Source organism: Cydia strobilella, chromosome 19 (assembly GCF_947568885.1).
Source record: "Cydia strobilella chromosome 19, ilCydStro3.1, whole genome shotgun sequence".
Lineage (NCBI taxonomy): Eukaryota > Metazoa > Arthropoda > Insecta > Lepidoptera > Tortricidae > Cydia > Cydia strobilella.
Window position 1 is genome coordinate 2310548 of NC_086059.1, and position 20314 is coordinate 2330861.

The 20314-nt window shown below is 38.2% G+C and overlaps 2 protein-coding genes across 2 annotated transcripts in view; both read left to right on the forward strand.

Annotated features, from left to right (window-relative positions):
* Positions 1–435: 435 nt before the first annotated feature.
* On the forward strand, positions 436–4842 carry LOC134749977 (egalitarian protein homolog). The gene has a single exon (XM_063685012.1). It carries the CDS (start codon positions 556–558, stop codon positions 3112–3114), a length of 2559 nt encoding a protein of 852 aa, XP_063541082.1. The 5' UTR covers positions 436–555; the 3' UTR covers positions 3115–4842.
* Positions 4843–6523: 1681 nt separating this feature from the next.
* The window catches only part of LOC134750063 (separin), a 49532-nt gene continuing 35741 nt past the window's right edge, over positions 6524–20314 (forward strand). The window contains exons 1-7 of the mRNA XM_063685151.1: positions 6524–6734; positions 7625–7759; positions 14355–14421; positions 14495–14670; positions 15073–15246; positions 16327–16469; positions 18012–18139. Coding sequence (XP_063541221.1) covers positions 6617–6734; positions 7625–7759; positions 14355–14421; positions 14495–14670; positions 15073–15246; positions 16327–16469; positions 18012–18139 — 941 coding nt within the window. The 5' untranslated portion in view covers positions 6524–6616. The remainder of the gene's footprint in view (positions 6735–7624; positions 7760–14354; positions 14422–14494; positions 14671–15072; positions 15247–16326; positions 16470–18011; positions 18140–20314) is intronic.

Here is a 20314-nt window from a genome sequence, read left to right on the forward strand (position 1 = left end):
TATACATTTTTTTTAATTTTGTATAAACACTAATGTTTTGTCTATTCTCATAATGTTGCTATGGTGGAAAAAAGTCCATAAGTAATGGGTAATAATAAATATGACGGGGGTAATTAATACTGATATCATTATTGTGAATTGTGAAATGGAATTCTTATTGGAATTGAGAAATACTTTGCATTATTTGAATTTAGAAAGTTTGCAAAGCCATTACATAGTTCTACCTTATTTACGTTTTAGAGAAAACGTTTCTCAAGTAAACGTTACGTTTGGGTACTGTGACATAAGGCGCTATACTATAAATTTATTACGTAAGGCGATTTAGGGTGGGGAGGAGTATTTAGTTACATTGTCTTGCCGCCATTTGTTTCCAAACTATGTACAAATGGGGAGTCATCAAATAGTTAATGGCAATGACAGCGACTTCTCTTTCCGCTCTATTGTTTATGGATAGTTGACCTGCCTGCGCTAGAAAGAAAAATTTCATGGTGTTGTGGGTGACACATATACGTAGAAAAAGTTTAGAGTAAGAAAATTGGCACCAACTGCAGGGAAATGGAATCAATGGAATATGAGCTGGCCAGAAACCTCACTCTGTTGTTTTTCGTGGAACGCCTGCTCGATAAAGGCGAGCCGAGAACGTTGCACGATCTGTCCTGTCAGTTTGGTGCCAAGGGGTTCACTAAGGAGATGCGTCAGATCGCTGGCGGGTCGCAGTCGGGGCTAAAGAAGTTCCTGGCTCAGTACCCGGCGTTGTTCAACATAGACGGGGACTATGTCGATATCAACACGTTCCAGAAGCATCTGAGCGGGGCTGGCGCGGGATCCAACACCGACTACATCGAGGAGGCAAAGGAGTACTTCGCCAGTAAAATGATCCAGTACGGAGAGGGTACGGAGGTGCCGATCAAGAGCCTGCTCGGCCACCGCTCGCAGGCGTCGCCTCAGGTACGTCACATCTCTGGGCAGCGCATCAAGGAGTTCAAAGACTTCTTGCTCAAGCATCCAGACACCTTTCAGATCATCGACGATAACGTCGTTCTAGTCAGTGAGAACCATAGGCGCGGCAACACTTGCAGCAACTCTGAGCAGTTCCACAACTTACCCGTTGCTCACATAAATACAGACACAGCACAGCAGTTGCTTGATTATGTTGCTCAATGTATTGAAGCTAAAGGTCCTGTTATGGTGGACCAACTGTTTCATCTTATTGTATCAAGGTTCCCGCAAGAGTACTGGTATCAAGTATTTAAATCGCCGGCAGATTTGAATGCCTTTTTGAAACTGTTTTCTGATAGCTTCCATGTGCAATCCAACCTTGTCACATTAATTAGCAAACCAAAAATACCTGTAATGTATCTAAATGCAAAAGCAAAATCAAAGACTGAATCACCAAAGCCTTTGGCTGAGGAGAAGCCTGTATCCCCCGCTCCGCCTACTGTAGTGAGTCCGACCCCTTCAGACGGCCACCAGAGCCCTGCAAATAGAATACTCAGTCCTGTTGAATCTCCCCGAGGTCCACAAGCTAACATTGCTAACCAGACATTGAAGCAAAGGATAAATTCAATTGTTATTAAGAATTTAGCAGAAAATATGGTGCGAGACAGAGTGAACAACCATTTAAATGCCCGGAGTTCAGAAGAGACTAATGGTACTCCGAGCATTAGGAGTAATCTGATGGGTGAGGCTTGGAGGCAGAAAGTTCTTCAATGTACGACGGTTATAGCTAGTGTGAGAGAATGTGCTGCTTTAATTGACAGTATCATGAACCCTAAACGCACCACAAAAAGTATTGTCTCTTTTGACTGCGAAGGCATCAACTTGGGACTAAAAGGTGTGTTGACTCTCTGTCAAATTGCTACTATAAATGGTGAAGTATACATTCTAGATATATTGGCCTGCCCAGGCATGGTTGTTGAAGGCAAAATTAAGGATCTTCTGGAAAGCGAAAATGTAATCAAAATTATACATGATTGTAGGAATGACTCGGTCAATTTGCACAATCAGTTTGAGATCACTTTGAAGAATGTTTTCGATACACAGGCGGCTCATGCAGTGCTGCAGCTGCAACAGCAAGGTGTACCTGTTTACAAAGTTAAGAATCTGTCTCTGAATGCTCTGTGTGAACTCTACAATGCTCCGATGAACCCAATGAAGGAACAATTGAAGAATGTTTACCGCAGAGATCAGCGCTATTGGGCTAGGCGTCCATTATCTAAAGACATGATCATTTATGCTGCCTCTGATGTTTTGTCCCTGGTAAACCCTGCCATTTATGCCTACATGTCCTCAAATATCCGGTCTGATAACCAGCAGCTTTTTGAAGAACTGAGCAGTGAGCAAGTCTTCATGCACATCCAACCTACAGAAGTGAAATTGAGAAAAAGGCAAAGAAAAATCAACACCGAAGTTGGTGAGCTAAAGCAAAAACTTGCTGAGACCACTAAGAATATTGTTCTCAGTAACCGAGAAATTAGATTATTAAGATATTTAGAGCTAACCGAAGAAGAGAAAGAAAAACTGAAAGGTTGTCATAAAATATCAAAAAAGCTGGAAAAACTGGAGGCCATAGGGCAGGAAAAGGATTCTGATTCTGAAGATGATGAAAGAGAGAATGAAATGGCTAGTCTAGAGTCTAACCCTTCTGATTCTATCTCATCTCCTCACTCCACTCAGCCTCCCAGCCTGACAGAGTCCATGCAAATGATGGACGAAATTTTATCAGATACAAACATGGACAAGGTTGAAAAGATTAATCGCCTGGAGGCCATCTTATCTGCCGTCGCGCCGCTGAGTGGCGAGTTAGAGGATAAGTTCTCTCAAACCATGGAGCAAACACTGCCACTGCTCAAGAACAAGGACTGGTCCAATCTTAGCCAGATCTTGAATATTGGGGAGCCGGACAGGAAGAATTGTTCATGTAGATGCCATAACCGCACTTTCGACGACAAATGTAATGATCTCAACCAGACTAAGAAGGCAGAGGTTGGCTCTCAAACCCTCAGCACCGGAGACATCGTCATCACGAGGATCCACTTCAGGGAAGAGGACAAGGTGAACGAGAGAATCTTAGACGCGTCCCCGGCCAGCAAACGGGGCATCAACATGTCCTGATAGCCCAGCACTTCCATTCGATGCCACTTGTGTTTCGGATTTTTCTTGTGATCACGTCAATTTTGTATGTAGTTGTTTAAGTTTGAAAGTTATTTATATTTATGGTGTAGCCGCGCTAGTGTGCGAGATAGAATAAATTAAGTGTAGTTGTGGGTCGCATCGCGCCGGCGAGCGACCGCCTACGCTGGATGCTCATTTGAGCGGAGAACGCGCATTCGAATAAATGCAACAGTAATTCGCATAATAAGACAGCTACTTAACGCCTCATCTCCATCTCGGACGCGGTACCTTTTTATATTTCTTTATTTATGCTGGCTATTGCCTGTTAAGAACCGAACTTATATGTGATAGATTTCAAGGCCTTTTGTTTTCGAACTATTTAAAACTGTAAATAAGATCAATTTCACGTTGCGTCAGCACGATATGATGGATCACTGATATAGATCGATATGTACATACACGTTATTTATTCTTACATCTTTACCTAATGTTTTCGTAGTAGCTTTGTTGTTACTGAAATCTATATCAAATCAAAAATGGCAATAATAGTTATACAATAAAGCCCTTTATTGTAATATACTTTGAAATACTGTTTAGATGTAATATTTTAACCGTGTTTAAATATAAGAGGTTTAGGGATTAGTGTTATTGAAGGAGATTTTATAACGTAGTGCGGAGTGGTGCTTGGAAAAACTTAATTTTAATAATTAGAAGCAGAGCGCATCGGCGCAAGTAGGAAGTAACGTTGTAGATATTCACAATTAATTTACGTGAGGACTGAAGTAGATATCAACATTGTTTAAAGTAGGTAATTCTTTGTGCCTTCGAGTCATATCCAACGATTGCCTTGTGAATTTTTACGTACTTTTTATACCTCAATTTATTGTAACACAAAGTTCCGAGCAAGACACTAACTAGAATATTGTGATAAGGAAATTTTACAGCTAATAAGAAGTTTTTAAATCCGTAGAAGATGTAGCAGATTTTGATCTATTGTACTCTGGTATTTATCGCTTTCTAGCATACCTTTTACGGGATAACTTGTAATCAAATGTATTAAGCATGTTAAACCATTTCGAATAGTTTATTTTTGTTGCGATGAAAAGTTGAATAAGTGATATTTTAGGCTTACTGCTTTGTAGCGCAATTTTTTTTTTACTCCATGTATTATAATAATCAGTATTGTTTCCAAAATCGTAGAATCATAGCATTATTCTTAGGTTCGTATTATTCTGCATTTACTAAGATTGTGCGACGATTTTAGAGGAACATAAAATAAATTATTTTTAAATTATTGTTAGGTACTTTGTACTTGCATATCAAAATTTATTCGTTAAAGTATTTTCGGCCATAATATGATTGCATAATATGAACTAAATTTTATGGTGAATGTTTAGACCATTATGAAATTACCTTATTTATTCCAAGTCATTTTGTCATTTTAATCGTGCCTTAGACTCAGCAAAAGTTAGAGAAATATAGATTTACATACTTACATTTTTGTATCGTTTCATAAGATGTTTTTTTCAGTGCCACTAAATATTTTATTAAGTTTTTTGTTAGTCGACATAAGCCTAACAGTTTCCTATTTCTAACAAAGGAATTGTTAAGAATTTGTTATTTGTGATTACAGTTGTGTTAACTGACAGTTTCTGTAATTTGTGGCAAATACAAGTTTACTAATTTGCACACTGTTCATGTTTAATAAATAAAAAAATGTAACATAAAGATGTCGTATTATTCATAATCACATATATTATTTAACTACTACATAAACTTCTTTTACTTTGCCAAGCAGGCAAAAATATATCTGTTATTTTCTGCTGATTTGACCGTATCCAATAGATATCGACTATAATACTGTTGCTCAATAGAAATCGCGTGGTTTTATGTTTAGCTAGTTCAACACTGTTTTATTATATTAATGTAGGTAGGTACAGTATTTTACAAATACCCTTAACTAATATACTACACATTATTTAAATAAAAAACCGGCCAAGTGCGAGTCGGACTCGCCCACCGAGGGTTCCGTACTTTTTAGTATTTGTTATAGCCGCCACAGAAATACATAATCTGTGAAAATTGTTCATTCAACTGTTCACGGTTCATGAGATACAGCCTGGTGACAGACAGACTGACAGCGGAGTCTTAGTAATAGGGTCCCGTTTTTACCCTTTGGGTACGGAACCCTAAAAACTGCCTGATCAGTAGGTATACATTCACCTGCAATAATATGTTATTTTTCGAAGGCCGCAAAACTATTTATGATAATACTATTACTGATTCTGTGACTATGTGGCACGCTCTTATGGCTCTACAAATAAGATCGTGTCAGATATTTTTGCGGCCTTCGTTGTGTAATATATTATTGCAGGTGACTGTACATCACGCACTGCAAGCCTCCAGTGCGTGATGTACAGTCACCTGGGTTTGCCAAGTGTGACAGTACGTATTAAAGACATCTTTTTCCTATGAAAAAGTGTGACAATGGGAGTCTAAAAAATCGAAATTTTGTGTGATGTAATTAATGGACGATCCCTCGAGCAGTTACTAGTGTCAAATGTTGCGACATGTACGCCCACTGTCCCATATTTGTTCAGCCCACTTCGACGTTCGTAACGCGGCCTAAATACCCATTGAGGTATAAGTATGTATAAAAGTCAGTGTAACTACCTACCGCAGTTTTTACGCGACTCATAAAAAGAATTCTTGCTAAATATTGAAGAAACAAGCAGTATATTATGTCACAAAAACAGAGATAACGATAAAGTTTAGCGATATTGCATTTGATCTTGCTCTGGTAGTTTTCTCAAGCCATGCAAGGCCATATATTGATAAGAATACTAATTAGGCCAGGTAGGTAACTTGCCACGCCCGTCGGACATTGTAATTATGTTAATTAGGTTTAAAAAACACCTGTTAGTATACATTCTTAAATTTTAACGGGATTACATACAACGTTTCATTTCAGTTTACCTACTTGGTTACACCTTGGTTAATGATTGTCGAACGCTTGGATGTGTGAGCGAGACAGAGCCATGCAAGAGTATAGCGATGTCCTGCTCTAACACAGGAGCGGCGTGTGGACCAATGTAACAACTGCCTTACGTCGTGATGAGCCAGATTTGTATAATATAGGATAAGCATGAACTTCGTTTATAATGACGATGATAGGTCCCTTCTTATACAGAACGCCGAACGACATTGCATTTGTTTTATTTAGGAAACTATAATTTCTACAATATGGTACCAAAGTATTAGTGGGTAAAAAAATATTTGAGTCATCTGAAGTTTCCAATCTCGAAGAAAATATTATAAAGAAAAAATATTCCAAAGCCTTGATTATTATTCTGTGCACGAAACGAAACGCGTACGTTATGGAAAGGTTATGCATGGTAAAAAGTGAAACTAAACGCGTAACCGACAGTGCTGTCCTGCTGTCAGATTGCATTCAAATCCTGTACTGTTTATTTTTTATTAAGTTTTCACTATCAGCCTAAAAATGGACGATTACGACATATTTTCTGACGAAACAAACTTTACTCGACCGCTTTACAAGGATCTATTGAACAAATATGTAAAGGAAATACCAGCAACGCCAAGTGGACCCAATTATCAAAGTAAGTTACAACTTCCATTGCTAGCATTATTACGATATTGTTACGTTTAATTCAGTCATCTGTTACATTAGGATTTGTCGCTAACAATGTGTGGGAACAATGAATGTAGCGACACATTCTAAAATACCAACGTAATGTAGTTTAAACGTAACAAGCGCCTGTACTAGCGTTTCATGAAACGTGTTTTGACTCCACTTGACTCACAAGTTGGTACAGTGGAGGCATTCGGTGAGCGTGCTATGCTAGCCAGTGCCGATTGTTTTTAATTTCCCATGGACCTGGGAGTGCATTCGTTATGCCAAGTGGTTGTATAAGTTGATGCAATCTTGCTTTAAGTAGTCTTACTTTGCACATGTGAATTTGTAACAAATATTTTTAGTAGTCCAAATCTCCAAATAATTCAGAATTAAATTGAGCAGAATGCAGCTGTAATAGGCATTAGTATAGTCAGCATCAAATTAGCCAAATATATTGTAACACACATTTGTTACCGTAGAAATGAGGATGTGTTGATATATTTAGGCTTTGGTTGTTACTATTCATTTGATGATGACCGTACAAGGGGCTAAAGAATAAGGCTTTAAGATGAATAGAAAAGGCTTAGTTAACAATAATCTTGCTTGGTAGTGTGGAGGGCACTGCAGGCGCCCCAGGGTTCGTCTGACCTTTTAGTGTAAGTTAGTATGCAAAAGCAAAGCATGTTTGATATATTATACCTGGGGTATCTTCGTAATATTTAAATAAGGCACCCAAAAGATGTCCTTAAATATGTTCCTTACTACAAGTTAAACTGATTACTGAGTAAAGTTGTTAAATAAATCCTTATAAATGACTAGTTAAAGTTAAATGCACTACCTACACTTCATACAAGTATTTTTATTCAAATATAGGTGGCAATAAACTGATGGCAGAGGAGTACCTCATGCAGAATGACGATGTCCGCTGTGCCTTCCACCTCAGTGAGGCTGTGTCTGCGTCTCTCCGGATCCTGGCGCTGTATAGAGATGAGCAGCTGAAAGGATGTGGTGAGGGCGCTACGTTCTTATAATTATCATTGTAGGTGGTAATAAACTGATGAGGAGTATCTAATGCAGAATGACGGTGCCTGCTACTCCTCCTACCTCAGTGACGCTGTGTCTGCGTCTCTCCGGATCCTGGCGCATTTGTAATTGAACGATAAAAGTGTTTTGTCATCCCTTATCAGGAACACAGGACTCCCAAAAGGCCATGGACAACATTTTCAAAATAGAGTAGTGTATTCATTTTTTTTTAAAGGGTTGGCAATGTGTGTACATTTGACTCCCCTGAAGTTATAAGCCTACTTAGGGTTTAACTAACATAGCGGTTTCACTCACGTGTTTTTGAAAATGGAGACCTAGGCTCTCCGAAACATGTCGCGCGAGTGACTAAAAACACGTGAGTGAAACCGCTATGTTAGTTAAGTTAATATGTCTCACGATAGTTTAAATTCGATTACTGTTTAGTCGATTTCCGTCCCCGAACGTACCCCGTATACCTATACCTACTTAGATGTATAGCTTCTCATTAGTCACAATAAATAATGTAAAGAGACCAGACGCGTTTGCTTCAAATCTTCACCTGCATTCGATATTGAACCCTATTCCGCAAAAAACATGGTCCATACGAACCCGGATGCTTAAACAGTGACACGTTCAATAGAAAATTGGTGTTTTTTCGGTGAAATAACGTTAAATACATATCAAAATGTGGTTAATTAGTTGGACAAATATGTAACATAAGTGAATTAAGCCAAAAGAACTTTAAGGATTCAGACAATTCGGTGTTTTTACAAAAATAATTTTGCTAAATAATTACGTGTGATAATCGGACAAAGGACAAGGTGTATCGTGGATATAACGTTTTGTGTTGATTAACTACAAATAAGACAGTACTGTGCCGTGTATTACAATAGCGAGTCGACGTGATTTCGGTAAATTTGTTGGACAATTTCGTGCGGCGCGCTCGCTTACCCTACACATAAAAAGTTAACAAAGGAGTGGAACTTTCTTATAGTGGTTACGTACTTTTATTGCTGTGTTTGGACTATATGTGATAGACTGTTAATTATTAATTGTGATAGACTTATACTACAATGGAGATAATTGAAAAACATATAGTTATTCAAGCCGATACGCTAGAAAAGGTGAAAAGGGCGTACGCTAACTACAAGAAATCTCCTAAGGAGAGATTAACGGCTGGTTATGTGAAAGGAAGAATGGATACACTGGAAAAGTACTGGAAAGAGTTTCAAAACATACATGAAATGTTAATTTTGTCGGTTACTATGGAACAGCGTCAAGATACAAATTATTTCGCCGACAACACGTTTGAGGCATTTGAAGAAGCGTATTATACATACAAAGGCGAAATGATGTCTAAGTTAGAATGTATGGTTCCGACAAAAAGTGAGTCTAAACAAACACTTACACCTAGTGCATCGAATAGTAGTGAAGTAAAATTGCCACGAATTTCACTTCCTTCTTTTAATGGCAATTACACTGAATGGCAGTCTTTCCATGACTTATTTATGGCATTAGTGCACAACAATGAATCTTTGCAAGATGTTCAAAAGCTACATTACCTAAAGAGCAGTTTAGCTGGAGAAGCGGAGGCATTATTACGACAATTTTCAATAACCGCTGAAAATTATAAAGAAGCTTGGTTAGTACTCAAGAAACGTTATGCCAATAAGAGATACATAGCAAACTGTGTTTTTAAGAAATTCTTTACACAAAAAACGTTAACACACGAATCGGCTACAGCTTTAAGACAACTGTTGGATACTTCGGTGGAATGTATGAGTGCACTGAAACATCTACCTACGAATAATTGGGACGCAATTATTAACTATTCCATAGTATCAAAATTAGACTCGAGCACTCATAAGGAATGGGAAGAGTTAATAAGCAGAGATGAGACGGACGACTTACCTAGTTTTGATAAATTGAAGTCGTTCCTGGAAAATAGATTCCGTACCCTGGAGATGGTTGAGCCTGCAAGTAAAGTATTCAAACCTGTGAAAACAAAGATGTTTCATGTTACTGCAACGAGCGAAGTGAAGTGCACATTCTGCAATGAAGATCATTATATTTATCAATGTAAACAGTTTTCCAAGCAATCGATAGAAGACAGATATAGTTTTGTGCAGAGAAATAATCTCTGTTTTAATTGCCTAATACCGAACCACAATGTATTTAAGTGTAAACAAAAGACAACTTGCCAGATTTGCAAAAGAAGGCATCATTCGTTATTACACCGAGAGAAACAAGCAAGTGGAGAAGCGCAAACGTCTGGAGAAACAAATAACAACAATGAAGAAAAGATACAAACCGTCGTCGTGGCACACACGTCGAGCTTATCACAAGCTCTACAACCTGGTCAAGGCACCTTGTTGACAACAGCACTGGTGCATGTCACAGCGGAGTCGGGGCAGTCACATGTGCTTCGGGCTCTCGTTGACCAGGGATCAGAGGAGTCCTTCGCGACTGCAAGGGCGGTCGAGTTGCTGGGTTTGAAGAAAACTAAAATCAGCGGAGTGATCTCTGGTGTTGAGGAGTGTGAGACGACAATCAAACATAGGGTAATGTTACGCATTCAATCAAGGTACGATATTTCCTATTGTATAAATGTAGATGCTTATGTATTGAAGTCTATAGCCCATCAGCTACCATCTAAGGAAATAAGAAGTCTTAATTGGCCACAAATTAACGAATTAGATTTAGCTGATCCCACCTATGGCTCACCAAGGAGGATTGACATTCTTCTTGGTGCGAGAGTTTACAGCAAAATCCTAGAAGCAGGTTTACTGAAAGGACCAGGAAATTTTCTTGCTCAAAAAACACACCTGGGCTGGATTTTGTCAGGGGGTAATAAGGATACTAATGCATCATTTACTGTTTCACAGCACATTACAAGCCTACATGTTACAACACAAGTTGAAGAAGATACTAAACTCCTGAAAATGTTTTGGGAGGTAGAGTCTGAACTATACACGAAGCACAGCATGTGGACGAAAGAGGAAGAAAAGTGCGAGGAAATATATCAACAAACAACAACGAGGGACGAGACAGGGAGGTACGTAGTACAGCTTCCTTTAAAGACAAAATTTGAAGACACTGTAAGGTCGTGTGGAAATACAAAGCATCAGGCAGTAAGCAGATTAGAGCAGCTGGAAAGGAAGTTCGCCCGAAACGAACCCCTGAAAGCAGAATACACCAGAGTTGTACACGACTACTTACAGGTTGGCCATATGAAGAAGGTCGACACAGAAGATGAAGGTAATGAAGTAAATCTTGCGCATTGTGCTGTAATAAGAGAAGATAAAGAAACATCAAAGCTGTACGTAGGTTTTGATGCGTCAGCAAAGGGCCCACACGGATGTTCCTTAAACAGCAGCATGATGGTAGGACCTACAATTCAGCCAGATCTACGTTGTCTGGTATTTAGATGGAGAACGCACAAAATCTGTGTTGTTGGCGATACTATAAAGGTGTATCGTCAGGTAAGAATGGATGACAAACACACAGATTTACAACGCATAGTATGGCGGAATAATACATCTGAGAAGATAGATAGTTATAAGCTACTTACGGTGACATTTGGGACAGCAGCTGCACCTCATCTAGCTGTACGTACGCTTCAACGTTTGGCTGATGATGAACAAGACAACTGCCCTCGGGGAGCGGCGGTAGTAAGAAACTGCTTTTACATGGATGACCTTCATGGTCATGAAGATCTCGACGAAATAAAAGCAACCTGTAAAGAAATCCATGCATTAGTAAAGGCAGGTGGTTTCGAGATGCAAAAGTGGTCTAGTAACACTGAAGAACTCCTGGAGTGCTTGGTTGATGGCACGAAGACTCCGGAACCTGTAAAAGACAAGAAAGAGATTAAATTAGATAAAATAATAAAAATAATGGGACTTACCTGGGATAGAAAGGATGATACTTGTCACGTAAACTTACCAGCAAGTAGGATACCTGTAACAGAGAGAGTTATTTTATCTGATGTTGCTAGCCTATTTGATCCTTTTGGATGGCTCTCACCTGTTGTAATTAAAGCCAAAATCATGATCCAAAAATTATGGCTTTGGCACTGTAGTCGGGATGATAAGCTATCTTCGGAGATCATCCAGCATGTAGATAATGATAGGTGGAGACACGTTTCATCGGAAAACAACCCAGCTGATCTTGCCTCAAGAGGTATTAAGGCAAGTGAACTTACAAACAATGAACATTGGTGGAGTGGACTCGTATGGTTAAAGGAGACAAACAATGAGATGTTAAGGGCCACCACAATTCCAACAACAGATCTAGAAAGCATGGAGAAATCATTTCACATTTCAAAGCAAGACGTCACACCTATTTGGGAGAGATTCTCGTCTAAAGTCAAGATGAAAAGAGTGATAGCTCAATGTAAGAGATGTCTAGATTACAAAAACAAAAAATATGATATCTTGAGTGCTGATGAGTTGGATGAAGTTGAAATCCGCTGCCAATATAGCCAAGAATTTGAAGACCTGAAAAAGAAAGGAAAGGTTAGAAATAAAAGTTCATTAATTATACTTACCCCGCATGTAGATGAACACGATTTACTGCGAGTTGGCGGACGGTTGAGTAAAGCGGATCTGCTAGTAGACGCTAAACACCCGATTGTCGTACGAAAACAAACGCAAGACTTCTGGAAAAAATGGCAGTCAGATTACTTAAACACACTCCAGCACAAACAGAAGGTACGATGTGATAAAATCACCCTGTATAGGAGATGTTGTCATTATGAAGGAGCAGGACTTACCACCAGCCAAATGGTTGCTAGGCAAGATCACGGCACTGCACGCGGGGCCTGACAACTTAGTACGTGTTGTAACGGTAAAGTACAAGCTATCACATTCTAAAAGACCGTTGTCTAAATTAATATTGTTACCTAAAACTGCAGATTAATAGAAAGTTTACGTCTGTAGTGAAAAACAATAAGCTATGGTGGGCGGTTAAATTTATTTCGTTTGTTAATAAATTTTAGGTACTAATAATGCTGGCCGACTGTAGTTGTAATTAGAAATACCTACTCAATACATAAGCACAAAGATTTGCGACACAAGCTATTTTGCTAAAATTGTTATATTATCTATTCAAAGCGCTAAATACTTTGTCATATGTAATTTATGTTAAGTATTAAAAAAAATACTGCTAAGTTTATGTTATTTACGTATTTATAGGTAGATGCATTAATTACATTTTGTAGATGTTAAGTGTACACAGATCCCCTCTGGGTTAATTCTTGATATTGGGTTACCGAGCGGATCCCATTAAGCACATCCTTGCAACTTTATTATTATTACATACAAACGTAATTAAATGCATACGTAGAATAGGTTTGTAAACCTTTCATCATTTGTTTAGATGTTAAGTTTTGCTTATTTACTTACCTACCTACATTATTCAACTTGTTTTTAGCATAGAACGATTTGTTTGTTAAAAGCTTATCTAGTTGTAAAAATATTACCTATTACACTTCAAGTCATCCGTAAAAACGAACAAAATACATACCTACATAATACAAAACATAGAACCTCCCCTTTTATGTAGTCAGTTAAAACAAAATAATTTTAGTTAAGTATACAGTCCACTAAAGTGTATGTTATGTAACAAGTTTTGTTATTATGGTTGACCTATTTACCTAATATTGACTTTGTATTTAGAAATAATTTTAGGTACTAAAATGTTAACAAAAGATACCCTACGCGGGCATGCGATTATTACCTACTCGACGCAGGCAGTTAGTTGTTTACTTGTAGAAATCGAATATTACTTATCAGTATCATCTTGCTTTGGCTCCCGCCAGCGTCGCTCGGGTTTTAGTTAGTAATCTGTTGTTATGCAAGTGAAATGCATCGAAAATCATTAGTTTGTTTATTAGTGTTGAACTTAAAACATACGGTGATGATATTAGTGCTTGTGGTACTTATGTGTTTTGGATGCATCAATTCAAGCAACTATGTTGTACGTAAGTTTTAGGTTATGTTTAAGTTAGTTAAGTTAAAAACTGTTGTTTTTGGCGGGCGGTATGTTTAGTCGATTTCCGTCCCCGAACGTACCCCGTATACCTATACCTACTTAGATGTATAGCTTCTCATTAGTCACAATAAATAATGTAAAGAGACCAGACGCGTTTGCTTCAAATCTTCACCTGCATTCGATATTGAACCCTATTCCGCAAAAAACAATTACTTAGGGTTTGTTAACCACTTACCATTAAGTCGTATGTACGCTTGTTTTCTACTATTTTACATAAGTAACGAAAAAAATAAAATTTGTATTGAGAAATGAGAACATTTTTATAATTTTAAAACTAACACGGGAGTTAATCGCGTAAAAACTTACGTTTATTTATGGCCTGACGTTTCGAACGTGACGTTACGTTCGTGGTCACAGGCAGACTGGCGAGGAATTTTATCAACATCTTGCTGCGCGGGTTTTGCGAACTACCCGCACTTGATCTTGATTATTGTATGCTAGGGTTGTCACTTTGCCTACACACATGTGGTGGGATGTTTTTTCCCCCTTATATTTGCTAAAATTTTGAGAACATTTTGTTTTACAGAGAATAAACTACACAAGATTACCAGTTTTATCAAACCTATAAAGGACGTTTTGGAGTCTGGTCCTATGTAAGTTTTACTCCTTTTTTTATTTGTTAATCTTCAATATTCACGCAATAAACTCTTTGTTCAAATTTTTCAGAAGCAAAGAAGATGAGAAAATATTTGATCTGCTATCAGTGGATACAGAGCAGGTGACCAGAGCCCTGAGTGCCTTCGAGATTGAGGATCCAGAGCCATTACATAAGAAATATTTGAAGTTCAGCTCAGAAAACAATGCTGACAACTTTCAGAAGATTCTGAAAGAATTACCTAAAGGTAACTTTTCTCAATCCATTATTCAGTTTATAATATTCAAAATTTAAAAATAGGGCATATTACGCAAAACTCGGCGTAGAGGGCGCTACTAGCACAAAGTGAGGGCCTACCGCGAAACTCGTTGTCTGCCTCTATCACTTGCATTATGATATGCTCGCATGCAAGCTTTCTGTAAACAGACCGCCTTTTTTTTTTTCTTTATTTGGGAAAAAAACAGACAGGAAGATAATATAAAAAGAAGAGAATGGTTTCTACATTAATAGGTGCAACCTATATCCTGAGACAATTCCCACTAAGATTTATAAATCAAGAGTGTATAAGTGGCCTTGATAAATTTGTGCAAAATATTGTAAGATTTTGTATGAACTTACACGATACCATTTTCTCTCATCTACATTTCAGAATGGACAGTCATCCAGCTGACTGCGCCATACAATCCCAACGAGAATCTAAAACCATTTGACGAATACAAGACGGAGATCGACTCAATGTATTTGAGCATGTTCACTAATGACTACACGGAGCAGTGTGAATTTGGTCCGGTCACTGTTAATATACCGGCCAATGTCCCTGGAGGTAAGTAAATACTGAACTTTTATTCTATGTACAGTCAAACAGCAATTGATAATAAACATAGATGACTAACTTCAAAGAAAATATCTGCTTATAAAAGGCTACAAAATTAAAATACGCATGCTCACCAGCGGACCAATTGCAAAGTCAAAGTTTAGGTATCGGTTTTCTTCGAAAAAGATTATGATTAGTCAATTTCACTGACCCGAAATACTATTGGTCTATTTTAAAATTAGTCGCTCTGATTGGCCGTAACCATGCCGTAACACTGTCACTTGAAAAGACGTGACAATCAAAACTATCTCTTAGTAGACGGTTTCATGCATAGACATATATAAAACCGGCCAAGTGCGAGTCGGACTCGCGCAAGAAGGGTTCCGTACCATTACGGAAAAAAACAGCAAAAAAATCACGTTTGTTGTATGGGAGCCCCATTTAAATATTTATATTATTCTGTTTTTAGTATTTGTTGTTATATCGGCAACAGAAATACATCATTTGTGAAAATTTCAACTGTCTAGCTATCACGATTCATGAGACACAGCCTGGTGACAGACAGACAGACGGACAGACGAACGGACAGACGGACAGCGGAGTCTTAGTAATAGGGTCCCGTTTTTACCCTTTGGGTACGGAACCCTAACAAGTAGTTATAGACGCGCCACCGAGCGACCGGGGATAAGAGGAAGAATATACATATAAAATTTGGGCAGCATAGGATTTTTTCTCTTTCACTCTTATAAATTTCGGTATTTCGCCATCGCCTCCTACCTATGATACCACCCGGTCGATGATAAGGACAAAGCATGGCACTATTTTCTCTTTCCTCTTATAGGAATCGCAATAAATGTTTGAAATGAGACAGTCCTTTGACAAACTATAACAATGTATAAATTTAAAAGTGGAAAAAATTACTGCCTTGGGTGAGACTTGAACTCACGGCCTTTGGATCTGGTGAGTTCAAGTCTCACCCAAGGCGGTAATTTTTCCACTTTTAAATTTATTCTAAGCTTAATAGCATCGATCGTAGACGTTTCTGCTTGTTAAAAATTAATTTATAACAATGTAGTTTATAATTTCCAGAAGGAGTAAAACCTCTGTTCACTGAGCTGTACGCGCTTCTCGAAGAAAATTACAAAACGATAGATAACGCGCGGCTCTTGAACAACAAACGACTGGTCCAGAATTATTGGAGTCGGAGAGAGGACATCGATCTACGGATGAAGGTACAGACTACAGTACACTGATTTAAACTCATGATTTTTAGGGTTCCGTACCCAAAGGGTAAAAACGGGACCCTATTACAAAGACTCCGCTGTCCGTCTGTCCGTCCGTTTGTCCGTCTGTCTGTCTGTCACCAGGCTGTATCTCATGAACCGTGATAGCTAGACAGTTGAAATTTTCACAGATGATGTATTCCTGTTGCCGCTATAACAACAAATACTAAAAACAGAATAATATAAATATTTAAATGGGGCTCTCATACAACAAACGTGATTTTTTGCTGTTTTTTTCCGTAATGGTACGGAACCCTTCGTGCGCGAGTCCGACTCGCACTTGGCCGGTTTTTACATACTTACCTATTATTTACATAAACGGGAATTACTTTTTTTTTAATACCACATCGGTGGCAAACAAGCATACCGCCTGATGGTAAGCAGTCACCGTAGCCTATGGACGCCTGCAACACCAGTGATATTACATGCGCGTTGCCGACCTTTTAAAAACCTGTACACCTTTTTTGAAGAACCCCATACTGTAGTTAGATAGCCCCACAAAAAAAAGTCAGGAGCTGTTAAATCAAGCTATCTTGGGGGCAATCAATGTCACCGTTTCTCGAATTTTCCGCATTTTTCTTAGTTTCCGCAATATATGATTGGGTTGAGTAAAACGTTTTATTAATTAAAACGTTTTTATTAATTTCATGGAACGACTGTCATATTTACCGCCAAAACAAAATGGCGGCAAAAAAAAGTTGTATACCTCCAAATTGGCCAACCTGTATTTTATAGTTGGTCTAACCAAATTGGCAGTAAATAAAAACCAAAAAAATCCATACTCATCCTTTTTTTTTGGGTGCTAGTAAAGGGTGTCCCATAAAGGACGCAAAATTTAAAATTGATGAAAAACATTTTTTTTTCGTTATAATATATTTGTATATAAAATCTTGAAATACATAAAATAGGGTTATTTGTGGAATAATAAGTCAGGCAAATGTCCTCCTAGGCTTTGCTGGCACATACGCACTCTTTTGTCAAAATTTTCTACGATCATTTTGCATAGATGCGGCTGAATTTCTCCTATGCAGCGTCGAATTTCCTCTTTTAAAGCATGAGTGGTTGTGGGCTTATTGGCATAGACTTTAGACTTTAAATAACCCGATAAAAAGAAGTCTAAAGGCGTTAAATCGCAAGATCTGGGGGGCCAATTCTGATCACCGAATCGAGAGATCACACGACTAGGAAATGTTTCATGCAGTAATTGCATCGTTTCTCGGGCTGTGTGGCAAGTGGCCCCGTCTTGTTGAAACCACATTGCTTCCACATCGATATTTTTACAATATTTTTACAAACCCTAAACATTCAGCTGTCAAATAGTTTTTTTAGGGTTGCCAGCACTAAAATACAAAAATATCGGCAAATTGAAATCTTGCGTCCTTTTTGGGACATCCTTTACTAGTGTAAGACAAAGATAGTATTTTTATAGTACTTATCTCTGTCTATGTTTGAAATGAGACAGTCCTTTGGCAAACTATACCTATATTTCAGAGTGTTCTGTACGTGATGGACCGCGAGTGGCTCGGCGGTTGGGGCTGCCTGCTGACTGGGCAATTGGTTGACTCCGAATTGAGGCATAAAATAATCAAGCTGGTAGACGACACCATTGATGATTGGGGGTCAGTATGATGATGGTTTTTTAGTTCCGCAACTCACCTTATTCTTATCTCATTCTCTCAAATTACTACATTGGCAACGGCAGCTGACACAGATAACAACTAGCTTCTGCGCGTGATATTTTTCCTTATAGAAATCCAGATACTAGTCCTTGCTCTCTCCCCTTAGTTATCTCGTACTAAATTGTAATTAATCCTTATTGCATCTCCATAGGATATATTTTCTGGAATAAAAAGTGTCAAAAGTCAAAGTTAAAAGCATTTATTTGTCCAACATAGGTATATGTACATAAGTACAGGTCCCATATACATCATCATTGTATCACTGTTGTGCCGGAAGGCGTACAATTTTCCATTTATGGACTGTGACTGCATGCTGTGCACAGTTACCATTAATTATCAAAATCATCTAACAAAAATTGATATCCTATGTCTTTTTCTGATATGAGAACAAATGAGTCCATTCTGAGAGAACTAAAAATCACCAAACGACTCTCAACAATCTGCCAGGAGAGGGCTCTCAGATTCTTTGGGCACATAATGCGATCGCCACACCACAGCCTCGAACGTGACATCATACTGGGGCAAGTTGAAGGCAAGCGCGCTAGAGGAAGAGCCCTGGCAAGATGGTTGGATTCCATTAGACAAGCATGTGGTTCCATGCAGAGGGCAGCCCACATAGCCCTTGATCGCGTTAAATGGAGGGATATAGTTCTTGGTCACGATCCTCAGTCATGAGGGAACGACGAAGAAGAAGAAGAAGTCTTTTTCTAGTTTATAAACTGTGTGTAATTTAATTAAATCGAATTGTTGCCGGTCCCAGATTGGGATACCCTCCTCCAATTGAGGGGGGATTTAAATGTTCTCAGGGCAGAGGTGTAGGGTTAGGGCCGGCGTAGCTTTATTTGACGTTCATTAGCGCATTGCAGTATGCCTACTTGAATAATAAACTATCTTTATCTTTAGCTTTCCCATTAATTTTCTTAACTAAACCACAGAATAAATAATAGTACTAGAAGAAGAAAGAAAGAAAGAAAGAAAATACATTTATTTGACGCCACAACATAGTACATAAAAAAGATCTTAAAGATACCCTATTAAGTTACGGCTTTGAGCTTCATATAAACACACCGACTAGACTTAGTGCTTGTCTCGATCAGATAGCATCAAACATTAAACAAGTAGAAGCATTTACTCGTAGTCTCTATTTATCTGACCATGACACTGCGCAATTTCTGACTTTCAATGTAAAGAAAACTAAGTCATTTATAACCTGGTTTGAGTACAAAAGAGATTATAGCAGTGACAATATACGTAAGTTTAGGGAGAGCCTTGCGGCTCTATCATTTTCAGAGGTGTTAAACGAAGATGACGCACAGAACTCTTTTACAATATTCTACGATTTGGTGTGCCTCTTTTTTAATCTTTGCTTCCCGTTAATAAAAGTGCGAGTGAGCAACCGACGTAAAAAATTAAAATGGCTTACTAAAGGGATAAAGAAATCATGTAATGTTAAACGTAAGTTATATATGATGTGTAGGCACCAAAATAATAACAATAAACATAACAAAACTCATTTTAAGCGGTACAGCCGCACTTTAAAAAAATGTATACATAAATCTCAGCAGCTGCACAGTAATCAGTACATACAATCAAACAAAAATAAGTGCAATGCGACTTGGAATTTGATTAATAGTAGTAGCTCTTGCAGTGACCATGACAATGATATAAATTCTTTGACTTACAATAATATGACATACAATAACCCCCAGGACATCTGTAATATTTTTAATGACTTTTTTATAGATATAGTTAAAAAGCATGTTTCATTTAATGGGCCACATTATAAAATTTATTGCAGTAACAATCATGCTAAATCTATGTTTCTACGGCCTGTTGATGACCAAGAAGTGCTTAAACTGATTATGTCGTTGAAAAACAGTAAGTCATGTGGCTATGACGACATATCAACCATTTTTGTTGCGGCAAGCAAGAAAGCATACTCAATTTCATGGTAGATGGCGCTGCGCTGCACACATCGCGCGCTACGGGTTTCCTGCGACCTATATAAGCGCGGCCATTGTCAAGCTTTTTACTTTTTGCAATATCCTTCAAAGAAATAACATGTCATGTATACGCGTCTAATTTATTAATAATATAATTGTGTTGCAAATCGGC